Raw genomic sequence first — 19,072 nt, forward strand, 5'->3', positions numbered from 1 at the left:
TTGCTCGCAGAATGGTAGGAACATAATGTCTGTAACCATAATGCCCATAATAATGACGCGAAAAACACTTTTCATCACTATATATCATAAGTCCTGATTCTGTGCCGTGAGAGCTATTTCACGATTGGCCCAACTCCTGTGGAGGGCCCGCTACTTTGTCATTATGTTTACAAACTATAACTCATTATGCTAACTGATTGCCCAATAATTTATTCTCAATATTCTGATGATTAGACATTCATATTCCTAAGATAACTTAAAACGTCCAGTGAACTGTGTATCTCGTTATTTTTTATTGCCAAGTATTTTTGTTAAACTCAAAATCGTCTTCCTTGTTTTAATAGTCGCTCTGTAAAAAAGATAGTCTGGAATACTGCGAGGCAGTTATATGAGAAGTATCATTAGAAGGAAAGAATTTTTTTTTGTATTTTAAATATATCAGATATTACTCACGGTAAATATTACCCTTCCCATTATTTAATGACGTCCCGTCATTAGGATTTGCTTGCCCTTGGGTTTTTACTTTTCTTATTTTATAATATACCCCTTTCTAAAGTTCCTCTACCGGACTAAGATTATCTATGGTTATAGCCTAGCTACTATACTAAAGATTTTTTTTTCTACATCTAACACTGATGACTCCTACATTTCCAACTGTATCAAACATTATCATGGGAAATGTTTTATGTGGTTGGGACTATTCTACTATTACTACAAGATTTTTTTGAAAATTCACCTTTTACAAGTTTTTATCCTTTGCTAACAATAGGATAATTATGCTTCCTATCTACGCTAAATTAATGGGGAAATACATCGATTTTACATTAATTCTATCTAGTAATAGAACAGTGAAGTGTTTTATGATACGTGAATGCTTTAATATACGTTCATATATATATATATATATATATATATATATATATATATATATATATATATATATATATATATATATATATATATATATATATATATATATATATATATATATATATATATATATATATATATGAACGATTTAAAGCATATAATAATATGTCCACTACATTCACTGGTAATCATTAAAACACTATCACTGGGTTTGTTCGTTATATAATTCTGATAATAAGTTATCGAAGTTGTTAATCTATCAAAACTATTAAAATGTGACATGTGTATATTCACACCTGCTTCACCACCTTACGTGTCTCTTAGCGTACTCACTCCTTCTGTTGTAAATTATGGTCCTTCACTCTTTTCGTCTTGGCAAAAATTTTTAAAACATTTATAATATACTTTCTTCACAGAATAGTTCGACCATGGTTATGTTCATCTTGGAAGAAACGCTTTCTCTAATTGTCAAACGGGAAATGATACTTCCAGGTACAGGTGTGTGGATTTTTGATATCAGAGTTCATTCTCACCTGCTATTTTTGGATAGTTCATAAGGTGTGTTTTATCGTTAAGGGGTTGAACACTGGGACCGCGTTGATAATAGATGGGTTGATTTTCTTCTCAGCATATCATTCTTGGGATATTTTAAAGTACATAGAGAATGTATTTCTCGCATAAAATTGTTCGTTCGTGCACTTAGAGATTAGTTCTTTCATAAAATTGTTCGTGCATGGCTTGCATTTATTAGCTTTTGCAGTGATTCCTTGGTTAATCACAGGGGAATTGATGTTGGGATTTGGAATGGGTAGACATCAAACTTTAGTGACTGCTTCAACGTATCGTCTTCAACTTGTGGGAGGACTATATTGTCACTGAGGGGTTACTTTTGGTTTCTATAATTCAGTGGCTAGTTTCTAGGTCCATTTTTTTGAATTTGTCTAGCAGCATTTATGGGAAAATAGCGGTAGGATATAATCGAATTTGATAGCTGGAATGGAATGTATTCTGTAGAATGGTCGAAAGGAATTCAGTACATAATTCTTCAACGTGTACTTAATTTTTCCTTATTAAATATCGCAGTCATACACGATCATGGTACATGGGTCACTAAGGATTATCAAGGGTGATATTTATGTACTTATATCTTGTACAGGTCGATGGGGTTCTCAGAATTGATGTGTTTATATAGTTCGATAATGCACTGGATACTGAGATTTATTAGACAGTGTTATCTGATGCATAATATGGTTTCTGATCGAGGAACAACGATCAAAAAGGCAACCGTAATTTTTGTCCTAGCTTCGTTGCCTGTAATTTATGGTGAGTACTCTTCGTTGGCTGACGGATGATGAAAATAGATGCTACTAGGTTGTATCTGCACTGGACTACGTATTGTAATGAATAATTTCCGATAGGTCATTCCAATTCCTGCAATAAAAATAACGAGGCAGAATCACACGTTCTTTAAAATGAGTAGTCATAATACATGATAGGTAATACGATTGGGTACATTTATGGTGAATTTTACGCTACAAGACAATATTAAACAAACAAACTAATTTTATTACACATATAATTATTTTAACAAAACGACGTTATTATTCTTGTTTTAAAATATATAGAATTTCCCCTGGTAAACATCAAAAATAGTAATTTCTTCCAAGTTTTTATAGAATAACGACGATATAAGAGACTAATTTCTTTTAACTTTAAGTAATGTCTCTTATTATGCTCCTTAGTATACGCTATCACACACATTTTGTTTTCATTTGTTTAAACACTTACTTAATTCTTTCTTAGATTTAAAATAGTTATGTAAGCATAAGTTATAATAGATCATTAGGTTTGAGGTCTCAGTCAACAACATAGCTTATGCCTTTATTGTCAATGCACGTCCGTGCTGTTTAAGAAGCGCGAGTTGCAGCGTCGTAACAGCACGGTTTAACGTAAACGACACTTATAATAAGGGAACTAGACACAGCAAGGACGAGTGGAGATCTTTATAACCACTCGTTTTCTAATGTCTCCCCTTTTTCTTGGCGTAGACCTTTTCATGGGGTTCCAAGTTTAACTTCTGTAGTTCAGCCGTTTCTCCGTTTTCTTCTTGTGGAGTTTTGTCTTCTTAGTCTCAAAACTCTTCCATAATTAAAAGTCAGTAAGGTTCTCACAGTCAGAGAAATCGCGAATACGAAACAAATGATCAGTAGAATGTTCCACCAGAAATTGGTTGAGAATAATCCGTATCTATTATCCACGTACGTTAATCTCTGATCTTCATTAGTAAATAGGGGAATCTGGGAGTCTAATGCTTCTCTTATTTTTGTAAGCGGTAATGTTCCTTTATTCTTTTCTATTTTGGACCATATAGAGGTTTTCATTTCCTCCATTTAGTAGGTTATACCCTCGATCTATTAACAGTGTAAGAAATCTAAGTGATAAGAAGCCATTATCACCATTACTACAATTTGGCCCCTTTCGGTATCGATTATCGCCTTTCGATTAGGACTTGATTCTGTTGTCACGATCTGAAATGATCAGTTTATAATTACGTATATTTATACTAATAGTTTTTTGTTTTCAGCAGTATTATTTTTTGTAAGACTATTTGCCGTGTGCCTTCAGCACGAGAATTTATTTTTGATATACTACACATATACTGAAATATATTGGACGAAATTTCCTTTAGTAATTCTATAGCTATACCATTTTTATTCCTAGACGAAGAGTTTTAAATTATTGTTCCTTTATGACACCAAACTATTAAAAATCTCTTAATCCTGTACTGACTAAGGGTAATTCCATCTATCGGGTTTTTTAACCGTTCTACCTGATTGCGTCGTTACTTTCTCCTCGACTTCTTGCGGTTTTTTCTTTTTAGGTTTTGCTAGTGATATAAGATCGCTCTTTTTGTATTGTTTTTTCAAAAATTCTTGCCCTTTTAGGTTTGTGAATTTTATGTTCATGCCTACTAAGTTTAGTTGCGATTGTCATGTTTACTTAATTACTAGATAGTCTGAATTATAATCAGTTTTAGGAACTAGATTCCGATGCTTCCATATTAGAAGTTTTAGAAGTGGTACTTTGCGTTTTTGAGGTATCACCTGTCCTTCCTTCGTAAATTTCTACTCCTCTGGAATTAGAAGGTTTATTCTCTAAGTCCTCGCTTTGAGTTTTCAACTCGGAAGATTTGAAAGATTCTTGAGAACTTTGAGAGGAATCAAAAGTTTTTGCGGGGTTCCGCCACTGTTTAAATGCCATGTCTTCAGAGGGATGGGGCTTTTTTTGCAATAGTGTTTCCCTCCATGAAGTCCATTGTTTAGGCTTGACCTTGGACACAGTTATATCATGATATTGTTCTTCCTGTGTATCCTTGGGAGTTTGATTCCAAGGCAATGTATACTTTGCCTCTTTTTTATGGGGAAATTTATTAAATCCATAGCTTCTAGCAGATTTGTTTTAATTGAATCTTTGGGGAGTTTTCTTTACGATAATACCCGTAATTTTTACAACTCTGTTAAATTCCCCCTGCAGCGACAAGTGACTCTCTATTGGGTTTCCCGGGGAAACCATATCGTCTGGAAATCTTTTGGGGGGACAAAGGGTCGAAATTCGATCAGGAAAAAATTGGGTTTTTGGAGATATCAAATAATCTAATGCTCCTGCGCTCTCCGATGATGAACTTTTTGGACTATTTGGCGTTTTTATTCTCACTGGTATTAGGGACTTTCTTGTGGGAATAACTAAATTTTTCATAGCTAAAAATTCTTCAAAGTTTTCCTCGTCACTATCATTTTCGAAATAATCTTTCTTGAAATTAAAGGGTTTTAGCTCTGCCAATCTTGATTTAGGGGCTCGTTTTCTGCGTCTGACGAATCGGTAGACGAGGGACGCGATACCCATCTTTCCAGGAATTTGGCTCTTTTTATTCGGCTAATAGGTTCTGTGCCTTATAGGTTTCCATGTGCCTTATAGGTTCTTCCATTATTGGGGTTCGCCATTTTAAAAGTAAAATCGTTATAGTACTGTTAGACTATTCTATACGGCCCAAAACATTAACTGGAAAGTTTTTTGCATTTCATCTCTGACTTAGTTTTTAGGTAGACGCCATCTCCTATATTAAAATTTATTTTCCCTCTGACTGTTGGTAGGTTTCTTAGCTTTTGGTTTGTTTTACATTGTTCCAACTCTTGTTTTACTATTTTATAAGTTTTCCTCGTTCTATTCATGAACTGTTATTTGTAATCCTCTAATCTATTATAATATTGTTGGAATTCAACAATATACTGATACAGTATTCTGAAATTGCGACCAAAAAGTAAATAAAAAGGGTTTTCTTTGATTGTTTCTGAATAAGTAGTATGTATTACATGACTCAAATAGGATAAAAATTAAATCCATTCAGTTCTATTTTCTTTTTTATAAATTTTTAGGGCAATCGAAAACAATTTATATTTATTGTAGATTTTACCATTAGATTTTGGGTGATAAGGGGTCGTCACCAATTTTTTAATGCTAAGAGAACTCATTAAATCTTTTGTTACCTTAGGAACAAAATTACTTCCATTATCGCTTATAACCTTATTTGGAATGCCAAACTTTAAAAATAATTTCGCTAACGCCTTACTCGCAGCGTACGCGCCTTGATTCTTTAATGCTTTTGCAAAAGTAAATCCGGAAAAGTGATCTATAACTGAAAGAATACAAGTATGGCCCCTATTGGAAACAGGTAAGCCTCCACTGGTTCCATACAAATCAAATTAGACAATATCGAAGGGGAACCTTGCTACTGGGACTCTTCCCATTGGAGGGTTAGGATAGACTTGGGGGTTTTTTCTTGAGTTACTCGCTTTGCATATATTTACAAAGTTCTCAAGTTTTGTTAGTTCTGTACGCACATAAAAATTTTGTTTCACTTTATTGAAGGTTTTTGGAGCCCCTAAATGCTAAACTGAACTTATGTGTCAAATTTCGAAACCGGATGTAATTAGGTTTTTGGGCAATGGAAGTATAATTGAAGTTTTGTTTCTATTTGCCTGAGCAGTTAAAATTCTACATAAAATTTCTTCATCAAGATCATAGAAAAAATTTTCTATATCTTTTCTAAGAGTTGTGAATTTATCTGGTAAAGCATCATCATTCACAAAATAATTAACAAGGGCTAAACACATTTTGTTCTTTTCTTGATTTCTTTTTATATTTTCTAAAGACAAGGGACAATAGTTATCCTTATTTTCTTTTAGTGTGTCTTTGACTTTGTTTTTCTTACATTTATGTTTACTCTTAGCGTATATAGCGTTAATTTCGTTTTCCTCGGCCTCCGACGGAATATTTTCTGGGAATCTACTCAAGAAGTCAAAAGCTGCATTTTGTTTTCCTTTTAAATATTCAAATTCGTAATCTAGATCTTGGATTTTCATAATTCATCTAGCTAGAATTCCCGTGGGGTTTTTAAAAGTGCGCAAGTATTGCAGCCTTTTGTGGTCTGAACGTAGCTTAAATTTTCTACTAATTAAATAGTGTCTAAATTTGTCCAAGTGGTGGATTATAGATAATAATTCTAAGTTTGTGGCGGAATAACTACTTTCGCCTTTTGATAAAGTTCTACTCGAATAGCATATAATTTTTTCTATTATATTTTCTTTAGGCGTTCCCTCTAGAGGATTAGGGGTTTCTACCGGGACTATTTGTGAAAGAACAGCGCCAATGCCCTTCGAAATTGTATCAGTTGTAACTACAAATTGTCCATTCTCGAAATCAGGCAACGACAATATTGGTTCCGAAGTGAGTGCCTTTTTGAGACGGTCTAGGGAAATTAGATTCCTGGGACCAGGTAACATTTTGGGAGTTCCCTTTAGTTAACTCCGTGAGGGGTTTCGCAATTTGGGCGTAATTGCGCACGAATTTTCTGAAGTAACCAGTAAGACCTAAAATTCCTCTTAATTCTTTCATAGGTCTAGGGGGTTTTAGGTTTTCAACAGATTTTATTTTGTCTGAGAATATCTCTCCTTGTGTCACCACAACTCCTAAAAATTGAATTTTCGGTCGGAATAGAATAACTTTTTGCAGACCGGCATATTAAATTGCCCTCTCTGAATTTCCTGAACACTCTAGCTAATTTTGCTCAGTGATTTTCTGCGTTTTCTCCTGCACATATTAAGTTGTCAACGAAATAACTGATATTCTTTAATTCTTTTAATAGATGCAATAAGGGTCTAAATAGCGCGCTTGAACTTGTCTTAAGTCCAAAAGGTACTCTTAAGTATTCATAGGAACCACATTCAGTTGTAGAAAATGCAGTTTTATGGACATCTTTTTTGGCTATTTTCACTTGGTGGTAACCTTGGGTCAGGTACAGAGAAGTGAAGATTTTGTTTTTACTTGAGATAGAGTCAAGGATTTCGTCTATTCTTGGTAAAGGCAATTTATCACTAACTGCTTGTTTTTTAAGGGATCTATAATATAATACAAGTCTCAGGGCACCATTCTTTTTTGGGACTAAGATCACAGGTGCGGAATAGGAACTTATATTGGGACGTATAATCTCATTTTCTTCTAGTTCATTAATTTTATTTTTTAACCACTCTTTATGCTAATACGGTTCACAATATGGCTACTCTGCAGCGGGATTGCCGGTCGTTAAAATTGAATTTTCAAAAAACGGTATAATTACGATTTCAAATTAAGATGTGGAAAATAAAAATTAGAAATTACAGAAAAAATCGCAAAATTTTTTCTTAAGTTCTAAGTCAGTATTATGATACATATTAAATTTTGTTTAAAAATTGCAATTTAGTTAGAGGGTATTTGTTAATTGAGGTTTTAATGCCGTTAAATAGTTTTCTTTTGGAATTTTCCCATCTATCTAAATTTTTCTCCAAGATAACTTCAATTTGAACTAGACTTGTTCTCTTTTTTATTGTAATTGCATCGTTCTCATGGTTGTTAATTAACCGAATAAAACCTTCTCCTTTGTCGTAAGATATAATCTGTTCTTCGCATAACAGATTTTCAGAAATTTCATTCGACGGGATCACGAGCCATATTTCGGATTTGTAATCCACTGGTTCAATCATCTGTGATATTTGAATTCTTTGCATCGTTTTGGGAGGGACTTTTGTTTTCCGAATCCATAATATTTTTCTTTGTTTTCATTGTCTATTAAATTTAGACTGGCGCTATCCGCCAATAGCAATGGCTGTGCCTGAACTGCATTGGAGTTCCTAACTTTTTTCCATAATCCCACTATGTACTTGACACCGTTTGATATCTCTTGTTGCATATCTCCTATTTTTATTTTTGCAGATTCAACCTAGTCGTCATTAAAATTTGATTCATTTCTTAAATTTCTCTCAGAATAAGAAAAAAATTTATGATTATTTCATATCCTCTTTATAGTGAGACATGTGGTACAAAAGATTGCGACATTATACCGCCAGAAATTTTATTTACTGTTACATTCTCTTCGTAGCCTCTGTTACAATTTCTTAAGGTAGGGAAAGGGGTATTGGACGGGTACACTAGCTTTTCGTCCGCTACGTCTACTAGTACTTTATTAGACCTTAAAAAATTTACGCCGATGATGGCTTCATACGCAAAATTTTCGAATACTTTAAATTTTTTCGGAAAAATTATATCATCCCTTTTTACGTATAGATGAATTGGGCGTCTCGGACCCTATCTTCGCCCTTTCACGCTAGTTGAGTTTGTACGGTCAAAATTCTTCTGTCACCTAATATACGGAGGCAACATATTAAATACGCATGAGTTTATGATATTAACCGTGGCACCAGAGTCAATTAGCACCTTAAAGTAAACATTTGCCACACTAAAATCATTAAATACAGGTAACTTATTATTACTATCACTAAAGGACGGTACTATTATTGGGTTAAACCTATAAGATATTATGGGCACCCTCTGGGTCCAATTTTTTCTTTTGAGGAACGTGACAGGTTTCCCTGCAGATTTGTTTCAAACGTCGGTGTCTGCAATAGAAATTTATAAATGCCCAAGAAATCTCTAACCAAATGATTTACAATTGTTAGCTGATTTTGCCATGTATTGTTACGGTAATTTCGATTTATTGCGCCAGTGGCAGGTGCTAACGTCGACTACAAATTCTGTCGGCTTGAGAAATTTACGATTTCCTGTCGGCAAATTTTCGGGATTTCTATATACCATTCTTGCAATGTATTGGTTTTGATGAGTATTTGGGTTTTCGAATCGATAATTATTTTGTCTATTGAGGGGAGGGTTATACAAATTCTGTTGGTATGCATTGTGAGGTACTGGTGTTTACAATCTTCCCTGCCGATAACATTGTGCACCATTGGCGCTAAAATTTGTTCTCCCGAACAAACGGTTGCCAAAATTTTGCGTATTACCGACGGCATTCCTTGGTACCGTTATGTCTCTAAACCTAAAGCGGTACTCTCTCGCGATATGCCCAGTCGATTACAGTTATAGCATATTATAATTGTTGAACTATTTGTCTAATTGATTTGTATAGTGCGTTGAAAGTGTGCTCTAATTTGCCTATTTGGCTTTTGTGTTTTATTTCTTTGTGGGAATGGAGAATTATCCATTTAAAAAAAACTTGTAGAAAGCTGACTTTCTATGGAGGTTAGCCTTGGTGTTGATTCGCCTAGGCTGTTTATTTTTGTTTTACTGTGATTTGCCACAATCGTATCAATTTCAATCATTCGTCCCACCTCCTGAACTGCAAGATCCAATGTCTGAATATTTTTGGATATTACCATTCTATGTAATTTTGGGGAAAGCCCTTACAAAAAGGCATGTAGTATGATTTTTTCATACAATTCTCCTAAATCTTTTCCGAATTTTGCTTCTACTGAAATTCGTATACTGTGTAAATATTCTCTCACGTTCTGTGTATGGTCAAAGCATGACGTTCCGTGTTTTAGTTTTTTTTTTGAACAAGTTTCAATACATCAATCTTTGAATGCTGTTAACAATATGTCTAATGCATTTTTAGGTAAATTGTCATCATCTCTTGGAGCATTTTAAATTTGCTTTAGGAACGTTAAAGCCTTCCCTCTTAATCTTAGGAGGAGCATACCGACTAACGTTTCTAGCTCTGTTTTTGTTAGTCCTACAAATTGGACCAATTGGATATTGAATTCGTCGACATCTGTTTGTCCATCATATTGCGGAACGGATTTTGTTATTTCTACATTTTTCGCGACTAACTTTTGCGCAATTAATAGTTTGCTTAATTCTTCTGACATTTTTGCGTTTGAATAACTCGAAATAATTTTACTTTTTTCACTTAACCTTTTTTGGGGGAGACTGCTATCTCCTATGAGCTATTCTAAAAAGGTTTCCTATAATAGCTTAGCGGTTATAGGCCTATACACTTTTTCTTAAAAGTCTGTATCTATCCAATGATTTAAATTTAAATTAAGAAGTTTGTAGCATAGCTAGTTCGCATGTTTTCCTCCAAGTTTTCCGACCGCACCACTTGTACCGGGGGACTTTTGCTTAATTAGATTCATGTACCGCCACTTGTACCACTTATTTTGTGTGGTACCTACCGACTGTGCCAGTTCTGCCGGGGGAATTTTATTAGTTCGTGTATTTCAATGGTTGTCGGCCCTGTACCACTTTTGACCGTGTCACTCGTGCCGTTAAGGATTTAAGCTATATTATCAAGGATTGCGCAAACTGCGCTGTTCTAGAATTGCTCTACTTGTGCCGCTTAGTTTTTACCTGAAACCACTGAGTTGATATAAACTTGTGCCACTAAAGACTGCGCCACTCGTAATAGGGGGAAAGGAATGAGTACAATGAAGGGGTAGAAAAATGACCGCGCCACTTCCTATGAGAGAAAATAAAATACGTAACTATAGTAGGTTAGAAGTTCTCCAACCATCAGTCCATCAATACCTCGTGTTAATTAGAAATCAGATTCCATGGGAGCGCTACCTATGGAGTACAATTGAACTTGTTACCTACTATGCGATGAGATACAGGCATATAATAATAACAAACACAAATAGAAAAGTAATGGATTTGTTGAAACTTAAATTTCAGGTGTACAACAATGTATGTATATGAGCAAGGCTTCACTTCAGTCAGAATAATAATTTCATAATTGCTCACAGAATGGTAGGAACATAATGTCTGTAATCATAATGCCCATAATAATGACGCGAAAAACACTTTTCATCACTATATTTCCTGTGCCGTGAGAGCTATTTCACGACTGGTCTAACTCCTGTGGAGAGCCCGCTACTTTGTCATTATGTTTACAAACTAAACTCATTATGCTAACTGATTGCCCAATAATCTATTTTCAATATTCTGATGATTAGACATTTATATTCCTATGATAACTTAAAACTTCCTGTGAACTTTGAATCTCGTGATTTTTTTTATTGCCAAATATTTTCGCGAAATTCAAAACCGTCTTCCTTGATTTAATAGTCGGTCTGTAAAACAAAACGTCTGGGATGCTGCGAGGCATTTATATCGGAAGCATCCTTAGAAGGAAAGAATTTTATTTTTTTGTATTTTAAATAAATCACATATTACTCACAGCACATTTACATTCCATTTTGATTAGTATGGTGTATAGGCCACCCGGTGCTCACCTGGATCAGCTTATTGATGGTTTTGATGGGCTGTTTCGATGTATTTCTTCTACAGTTTCGGAATTTATATGTATGGGTGATTTTAACAATAACGTTTTAAATCTTACAGCTGATAATTTAGATTTTTTTAATTATATGATTTCAAATGATCTTTACCCCTTAGCTTGTGTTCCAACCCGTATATCAAGTGACTCTGCTACTCTGACTGATAATGTTTTCGTTGGTTCCACTAATTTGAATCATAGTTGAGGAGATGCGGTTTTGTACCCTGGTTCAGACCATCTCCCAGTTGTGACTCAGTTAACTTGTCTTAAAAAATTTATACTTGGTCAAAGAAAATAACGGTGCGTGCACTTAGAAAACAAAACCTGAATAAGTTTGCTGAGGAACTGAGCTATCTCAGCCGGGACACGGTGTTGGAAATAACTGATGATTTTTCAATTGCTTACAATAAATTCATGTCTTTTTTGCAGCCAATAAATGATAAAACGGGTCCCTTACGAGGTATCAGGCAGAAGAAGGATGAACCACGAAAGCCCTGGATAACTAATCAAATCATAAGTGAGAGAAACAAAATAAATATGCTATATGAACAAGCTCTAAATGCTTAGGATCCGACTGAGTTCAAGTTCAGAAAGGCAAGGTGAAAAATTCAGTGAGCACAAGGGTGATACTAAGGCAACGTGGCAAGTTATTAACTAATTCATGGGAAGATAAAATTGCAGTCATTCTCCTTGTATTGACATTAATGGCACATCTGTAAGTCACAAAGTTGTTGTCGCCAATCATTTCGGTCAGCTTTATTCAAAATTTAGGATCTTCAGTTCACGAGGGGGCTAGAAATGATTACATTTTTTTTCAGATGAATTTGTGAATAATCGAGGGGAATGATGGGAGTTTCAGTTTGAAAAATGTAAAAGTGATCGGGATTGAAAAATTGTTAATAATTTTAAATCAAATTCTGCTGGTATTGCTGTTGTAAATCTAAGGACATATAAAGCCACAATGATATATCTACTTCCTTCCTTGCTTCATATTATTAACATATCCCTGACAACAGGCACCTTCCTGGATGCTTTGAAAAAAGCTAAAGTAATAACTCTGTTCAAAGGAGGTTTGAAGTCGGATATGGGTAAATGGAGACCAATCTCAATATTGCCATTGTTCTCCAAGATACTTGAGAAAGTGGTCCACCAACGCCTTTATGATCATCTTACAAAGCATGACTTATAAAGTGAGGGGCAGTTTGGTTTTCGGACAAGCCACTCTACGAGTCATGCTGCTACTCACCTTGTTGATTTCATAAATAATTGTCTAGAAAGGGGCGAAATTTCCCTAACAATATTCTTTGATTTTAAAAAAGCTTTTGATATAGTAGATTTTAGTATTTTATTGCGAAGATTGGAATGTAAGGGTATAAAAGGACCACGCTTAAAATGGTTTGAAAGTTATTTGAATGGTAGGTTTATTAATGTTATGATTGAGGGGGTAGCCTGTAGCTTGTGGGGTCCCACAAGGCTCGGGGCTTGGTCCTCTACTGTACTTGGTATATGTTGATACGATCAGGTTTTACCTGCCAGGTTCTTATCTCACCTCGTTTGCTGATGACACTGCATTAACATTTTCTAGTAGGTGTTTACATAGTTTGGTTTTGAAGGCTAATTGTGTTCTAAAAAGTTTTCATATGTTTACTAGTTTAAGCTTACTCTATGTTAATATTTCGAAAATTAGTTTTATTTTATGTTCATGAGTAGGTGAGCCCCAGGACATTGACAGAAAAAATTTTGTTTGCGAAGGAGCCAGTGAAACGAGTGCACGAAACGTGATACCTTGGTTTCTACCTAGAATACAATCTTTAATCTTTCATGGAAACGACATAGTGATGCTGTTGCAACGAAAATCACACAAGGAGTTTGAACAATTCGGCATTTTAAGAATTTTTTACCACCAAAAATTTTCATTATTTTTAATATAATACTTTAGTCCAGCCATATATTTCATATGCATGTGTGTTGTGGTCAAGGAACTTTTATTCAAATTTTGAACGAGTACAAATTCTTCAAAACAAAGCTATACGACTTATTGGTGGATACTTGGAAAAAGTCAATGACACTGAGGTATGTTATGATAAATTTAAAGTGCTTAATGTCGGGCAACTTCGTGACTACCAAGCAGGAATATTCCTGCTCGTATCACTGTTGGCACAGCATCAGTCCTGAGATATTTCATAGTTTTTACAGAGAAAATAAATCACTTCATAGTTATAGTACCAGCAATGCTGACAATCTAGTCACTGAATACGGACTTGGAACTAGAGCAGGTTTTTCTGTCAGATATCTAAGTTCTGAGGTTTGAAATGCTCTTCCATAGAGCATTCGGGCGGACGAGCACCTTAGTTTATTGAAGAAAAAAATAAAAAACTTTCTTTTGGGTCTTGGTTTATAGACGAGTTTTGTTTTTTCTTTCTTTTCTTTTCTCTTTTTTTTATTCTAGTTTTTTAATTTTTTTTTTATTTTCATGATTAGAGATTGGTCATAATTTGTTTTTTTCCTTTATTTTGGTTTGTTTTGTTCGTTTGTTAAGAGTTTTATTTGCTAAGTGTTTGTTATATGTGTGGTCGCCCAGTATCAATTGCTTTCATGTCTTTCTTTGGGCAACCACTTGGATTTATGTTATGTGTTATATAATTTTGTAATTAAATGAATTGAAATTGAACTGAAAAATTTAAAATAAACATTAAAATAATTTATAACAGCATCGCATGTCTATCATGTAGCGTGTCTCTATAGCATACACAAGTACACGTAAACGAATAAAGCAAGCTTGTGGCATTTCAAGCTTCTTTGTACACCCGATAGTACCACACCGGACACTATTGTTTCAGAGGGTCTGACAACCATTAGAAACACATAATCAGCTAAATTTTTATAGTATTAATAAGTGTCAGAACGTAAAAAAAAAGTTATGCTTTCGGTCGGGTGGGGTTATATCCGACCACAACCCCTTCTAGCTTCCTACCTATAAGAGATTCAATGAACTAAGCCCGTCAGCTATCGGAACTTGGGTATTGCTCAGAATACAGAGGTTATCAGTTTCTGCATTGCATAATTAACAAGTGAAGTAAAATCCCACCCTATCTGGGATATACAAGACCCCGCCCACCCAGTTGAGGCTTAAGATGGCAATGAAGATAAATATATAGATCAAAATATAGATCATCACAAACCTTGGGAAAAGGTTAAATCTTATCTGCCAATGTATGTTTTCATAGGCGTTCATATATCAGATTACCGAGGGGAGTGGGGCACCAGGCAATTTAAGTAAAGAAAGGGGTGTTATGAAAAACACGAAAAAGTTTATTTCTCGAACACAACTTTTCAATTTTTCTGTGTGTAGGTATGGGCGTTTTATTCTTACTCATGCATTGCTTCTACTGCTCTTACTTTGGTAGAAATGGATTCTGTTACATTTGATTTTAATTATATGATTATTAGAGAAACCACTAGATTTGATATTCATATACTATACTTCTTGTTTATAAACAAACTAATTTCTCTTTGAACCATATGCGGTGAAATATAGAGGAGTCAATTCATAAAAATTTAGAAGGGGGGGGGGCACATCTGTCTTTTTTTCAATTTTTCTAACAAAAATACTAAAAAACACATTTTTCTACGAAAATACCCCCTCCCCAAGGCATTTTTCAAAATTTTTGGGGGAACAAAAAATCTAGGGGGCGCAGGCCCTCCTCGCCAACTCCTATTCGATGGCACCGATGACATACCACGAGATATCACATATGAATCTAAGCAAATTAAATCAAAGATTATCTATACAAATTAATTTAATAATTTTTTATTGAAAATTACAAGACAAATAAGGTATAGTGGGCTTAAAAAACGAAGAAATTTAATGATCGCGATAACTCTAACTATCCATTAGTGGCTAATAATCCTTAATCATTTTCAGAAGCTCATTCAACGACAGTGTGATTTATTACTAAATCATACTAGGCAACGAGTACAGAATCCTTCCACATCCTTTTACGACTTGAAATCTACATTACTATAAATACTTTTATTGAATAGTTATGGCTGCTGCAAATGCATTTGAAAGAGACATAGGCTATTAAAAATAAACGTAACTCATTTTTCTAAATGCTATTAACATCCAGCTCTAAGGAGAAATGGATGTCATCATCTATTTTTGTTTCTCTTAAACAGACGATTTTCATATACTGACTCATGTGCAGGGTTGCCACCGTAGGTAATTTATCACCTAAATTTGGTGTTTTTTTTCGTTTGGTGATTTTTTGGTAATTTGGTGATTGTTTGGTGACTTTACTCAAAATTTGGTGGTTTTATTATAATATCTGATGATTTTACTATGTTTGCGTTCCAGCTTCTGAATACAGTGAGGCAAACTCTTATGAAAATGCTATTAAACAGACTTGATTGTCAGTATCCACTGAATAATCAAGTCTAATAAGCGAATTTATTAAAAATTCAAATAGCCGATAAGGGGGAAGACCATAAGCAATGCAACCTATATTAATAAAGAAGAAAATTATAGGAAAACGCAATAGAGAGCAGTCGCAGGACCTAAAACACGCGGCTTGATTTGAAGTTCGTTGTAGGTGCTGAAAACATATTATATTACTTTTATTTTAGCCTATATTCACATCCTAACATCTAAGCAGGTGGGTTATATGCATATTTCCAGTCATCAACTACTATATTAAGCAGAGATGGGCTATACTCTGGATGAGGTGTAATTCTAGCTGAGGAGCTTTACACTATCTTGGAAAATAGTTGCACTAGGAGAGTCAAACTTTCAGGAATTAACTCAGACCCTAAATCATGCCCCGGAGAGGTGTTTTCTAGCTCCCATTTCAAGGTCATTATTGTACTATTTGTTTGGAAATTCAGATGAATCCGGTTTAAAAGTACTTGGTTTCACGATCCTCGATGCATTTAGAAGGCCCAGACTTCACATTGAAAATGGGAATACTCGTATTCCAAGACCTAAATCTGAAATACTTGTTAAACGTAGAGAGGATGGGAAGTTAACTGAAGCTCAGAAAATTATAAAAAATACCCGGCTGCTAAACTAAGAATTAGTCAGGTTAAGAGAAAACATTTCAAAAAAACTAGTAAATCATTCTATCCCAGTCCTGTTTATTGTTCCTTGAAAATTCTGCAAGTGAGGCTGTTGAAGAAGTGACAGAGGAAAAAAATTCTGTAAATGCAAGTGTTCAGACGTTTGTGACGCAGGAGGCTTCTGTTCTAAAGAGTTCTAGAAAAACATTTTATCTTTATCTATTTTGTCATAAGAGGACAGGCAAAAATCACAGGTTGTGACGTAGTTAGATCAGATCGTAGTTACTCTAGAAAATTCTGGACCAGAAAGTGATTTCAACATTAATAGCGTTAATGATACTAACTCTTTTGAAGAGTCAGATAGATCCTTTAAGACTCCTCCACGGAAGATACTGCCACTGACTTGCAAAGCAGGACAATTGGATGAGGACACCAATTGCAGTGAAAGCTAAGAAGTAATGAATCACTACGAAAAAATGAAAAATGAAAACCAACCGTTCATCTTATGGCCTCGGCCAGGACAAATACAACCAAAATAACACAAATTTAATTTGAAAAGCACGTGAATACGAGAAAGTTGCAGTATTGAAAGTGACCAAGACGTCAATCATCATTGATGAAACGATTGACAAAATCGTCAGACAGAACAAAAACAAAATTTCTTGCAATTATTGTTCGCTATTATTCTCAGGAAGACCAGAAACCAGTTCAACAGTTTCTTTCACTGCCAGGTGCAACAGCTAAAGGGTTGAAGAACTTAATGGCAGATGTGTTCCATAAAAAAGAAACAAAAATATCACTGACAGACATTTTTGCCTTTGTTTCGGACAATACGAGTATCACGCTAGAATCCAAAAATGGCATGGCAAAGTCTTTGAAGGATGACCTTCTACAGCTAGCAACTTTCGGTTTTATCTGTCATTCGTTTACCCTTTGCTCAGCTGCTGGGTGTGATGTCTTAGACCCGTGTGTTTTTAGTTCAGTCATGATGTTTTTTAGTTTTATTGCATTTAGTCCAAAATGGAAAATGCAATTTAGACAGTGCCAATCATTTCTTGATATAGCTGAGCGCTGTCTGACTTGCCTTAGCAAAACGAGATGACTGGCGATGGAATGTGGCTTAACGTCTTCTAGTACAATATGGTACAGTTATCTTTTATTTTCAATCTTATTTTGCATATAATATACCATCTACTAATGCCCTTTACAACGCACTTACAAGCGATGATTTTAAATTACATAAGATGTTCCTTGGTTACATTTTAAAAGTGGTGAATCGACTTAATGTAGTTTCAAAGTGAAGAGGTACAAGTTCATTCACTTCTTAATAAGGTAAACCCTGCTGGAAGGAAATAATGTCAAATTTCATCTAAGAATGTTTTGGCTCGCACTAGCCCATTTGCTATAGACGTTACAAAGCCTGATATTTTGCAAAACTTTAAAAACATGTATTTTGGAGCAAAATTTGAAGCGCATATAAGTAAGATGAAAAAAAATCTTGAACATCAAATATAGATTAATTTGCTGTTCAAATTGGCCACTTTCTATAAAAAGCATGAATCTCGAACAGTATAATTTCAAAGCAGTGTTCTAGAATCCCCTCCCTCCCCCTGTTTGCGGTTTCCATTCCTTAGTGTCACTCTTTAGCTGATCTAATCAGTGGGGCCATCTACCATAGTACTTGCTACATTACTGAAATGCAGAGAATATGAATTACTGGACATCAAATGTTTAAGAGAGCTAAAGTGGAGTAAGGGATAGATTGGCCCGTTTTGTAATGTCGTTAATGTGGATATTCCATTTAAGATTAGAAGAAAAAGTAATGTCAAAAAGTTTAGTGTAGGAAGTAGTCAAGGGGGAGGAGGTAAAGAAGTTGTTAAAAACAATTCATGATATGGAAAGTGAGAACATAAAATTTATCCTCAATATCTTTCACTAGTAATCTCATTAAATTTAATACATAATATTTTTTCTGTATTTTTTTTCTTTGGGGTTTCTTGGAGGGTAGCCAAAGCAGATGTTTGAACATGGTAGGATTGAGGCGGAGTGTTAACGGAAGCATCAACCTTGTGCGGCTTAATACTGCGACGAGATTTTAGTATCCTTATAATTCAGTACCCTTACAGTAGAGCACCCTTACTCATAATATTTTTTTAGATAAGAATCAAAGGCTAAGAAAAAAAAAATAATTACAGATCCATTTGGCCCATGAACTGTGAGACCTGTATTGCCCATTTCTTGAACTGTAAGACACGCTCCAGGAAGCCCACCAATGTTATCCCAATGCAAACTGGTCAAGAATATGTTCTCCAGCTTAGCAAATCTCATCCTGTGCTCCTGAGTCAGCCTTTGAGTTCCCTCTCCACAATTAAACAAGTACCTAAAATTCAGGATTAGGCTAAAATAATCTTAGAATTCTAAATTTTGTTATTAACATCAGGAATCGGGCCCAAAAGACTTCTATTCAGCACGGTTTCCAACATAATT

General features: G+C 34.7%; 1 protein-coding gene across 1 annotated transcript in view; it reads right to left on the bottom strand.

Annotated features, from left to right (window-relative positions):
* Positions 1-19,072, bottom strand: part of RNaseZ (ribonuclease Z) — an 85,598-nt gene that overhangs the window by 54,987 nt on the left and 11,539 nt on the right. Inside the window, exon 3 of the mRNA XM_089086292.1 lies at positions 18,779-18,965. Coding sequence (XP_088942418.1) covers positions 18,779-18,965 — 187 coding nt within the window. The remainder of the gene's footprint in view (positions 1-18,778; positions 18,966-19,072) is intronic.

The sequence above is a fragment of the Artemia sp. Qi Xiang Cuo genome, chromosome 3, assembly GCF_049724085.1.
Source record: "Artemia sp. Qi Xiang Cuo chromosome 3, ASM4972408v1, whole genome shotgun sequence".
NCBI lineage: Eukaryota > Metazoa > Arthropoda > Branchiopoda > Anostraca > Artemiidae > Artemia > Artemia sp. Qi Xiang Cuo.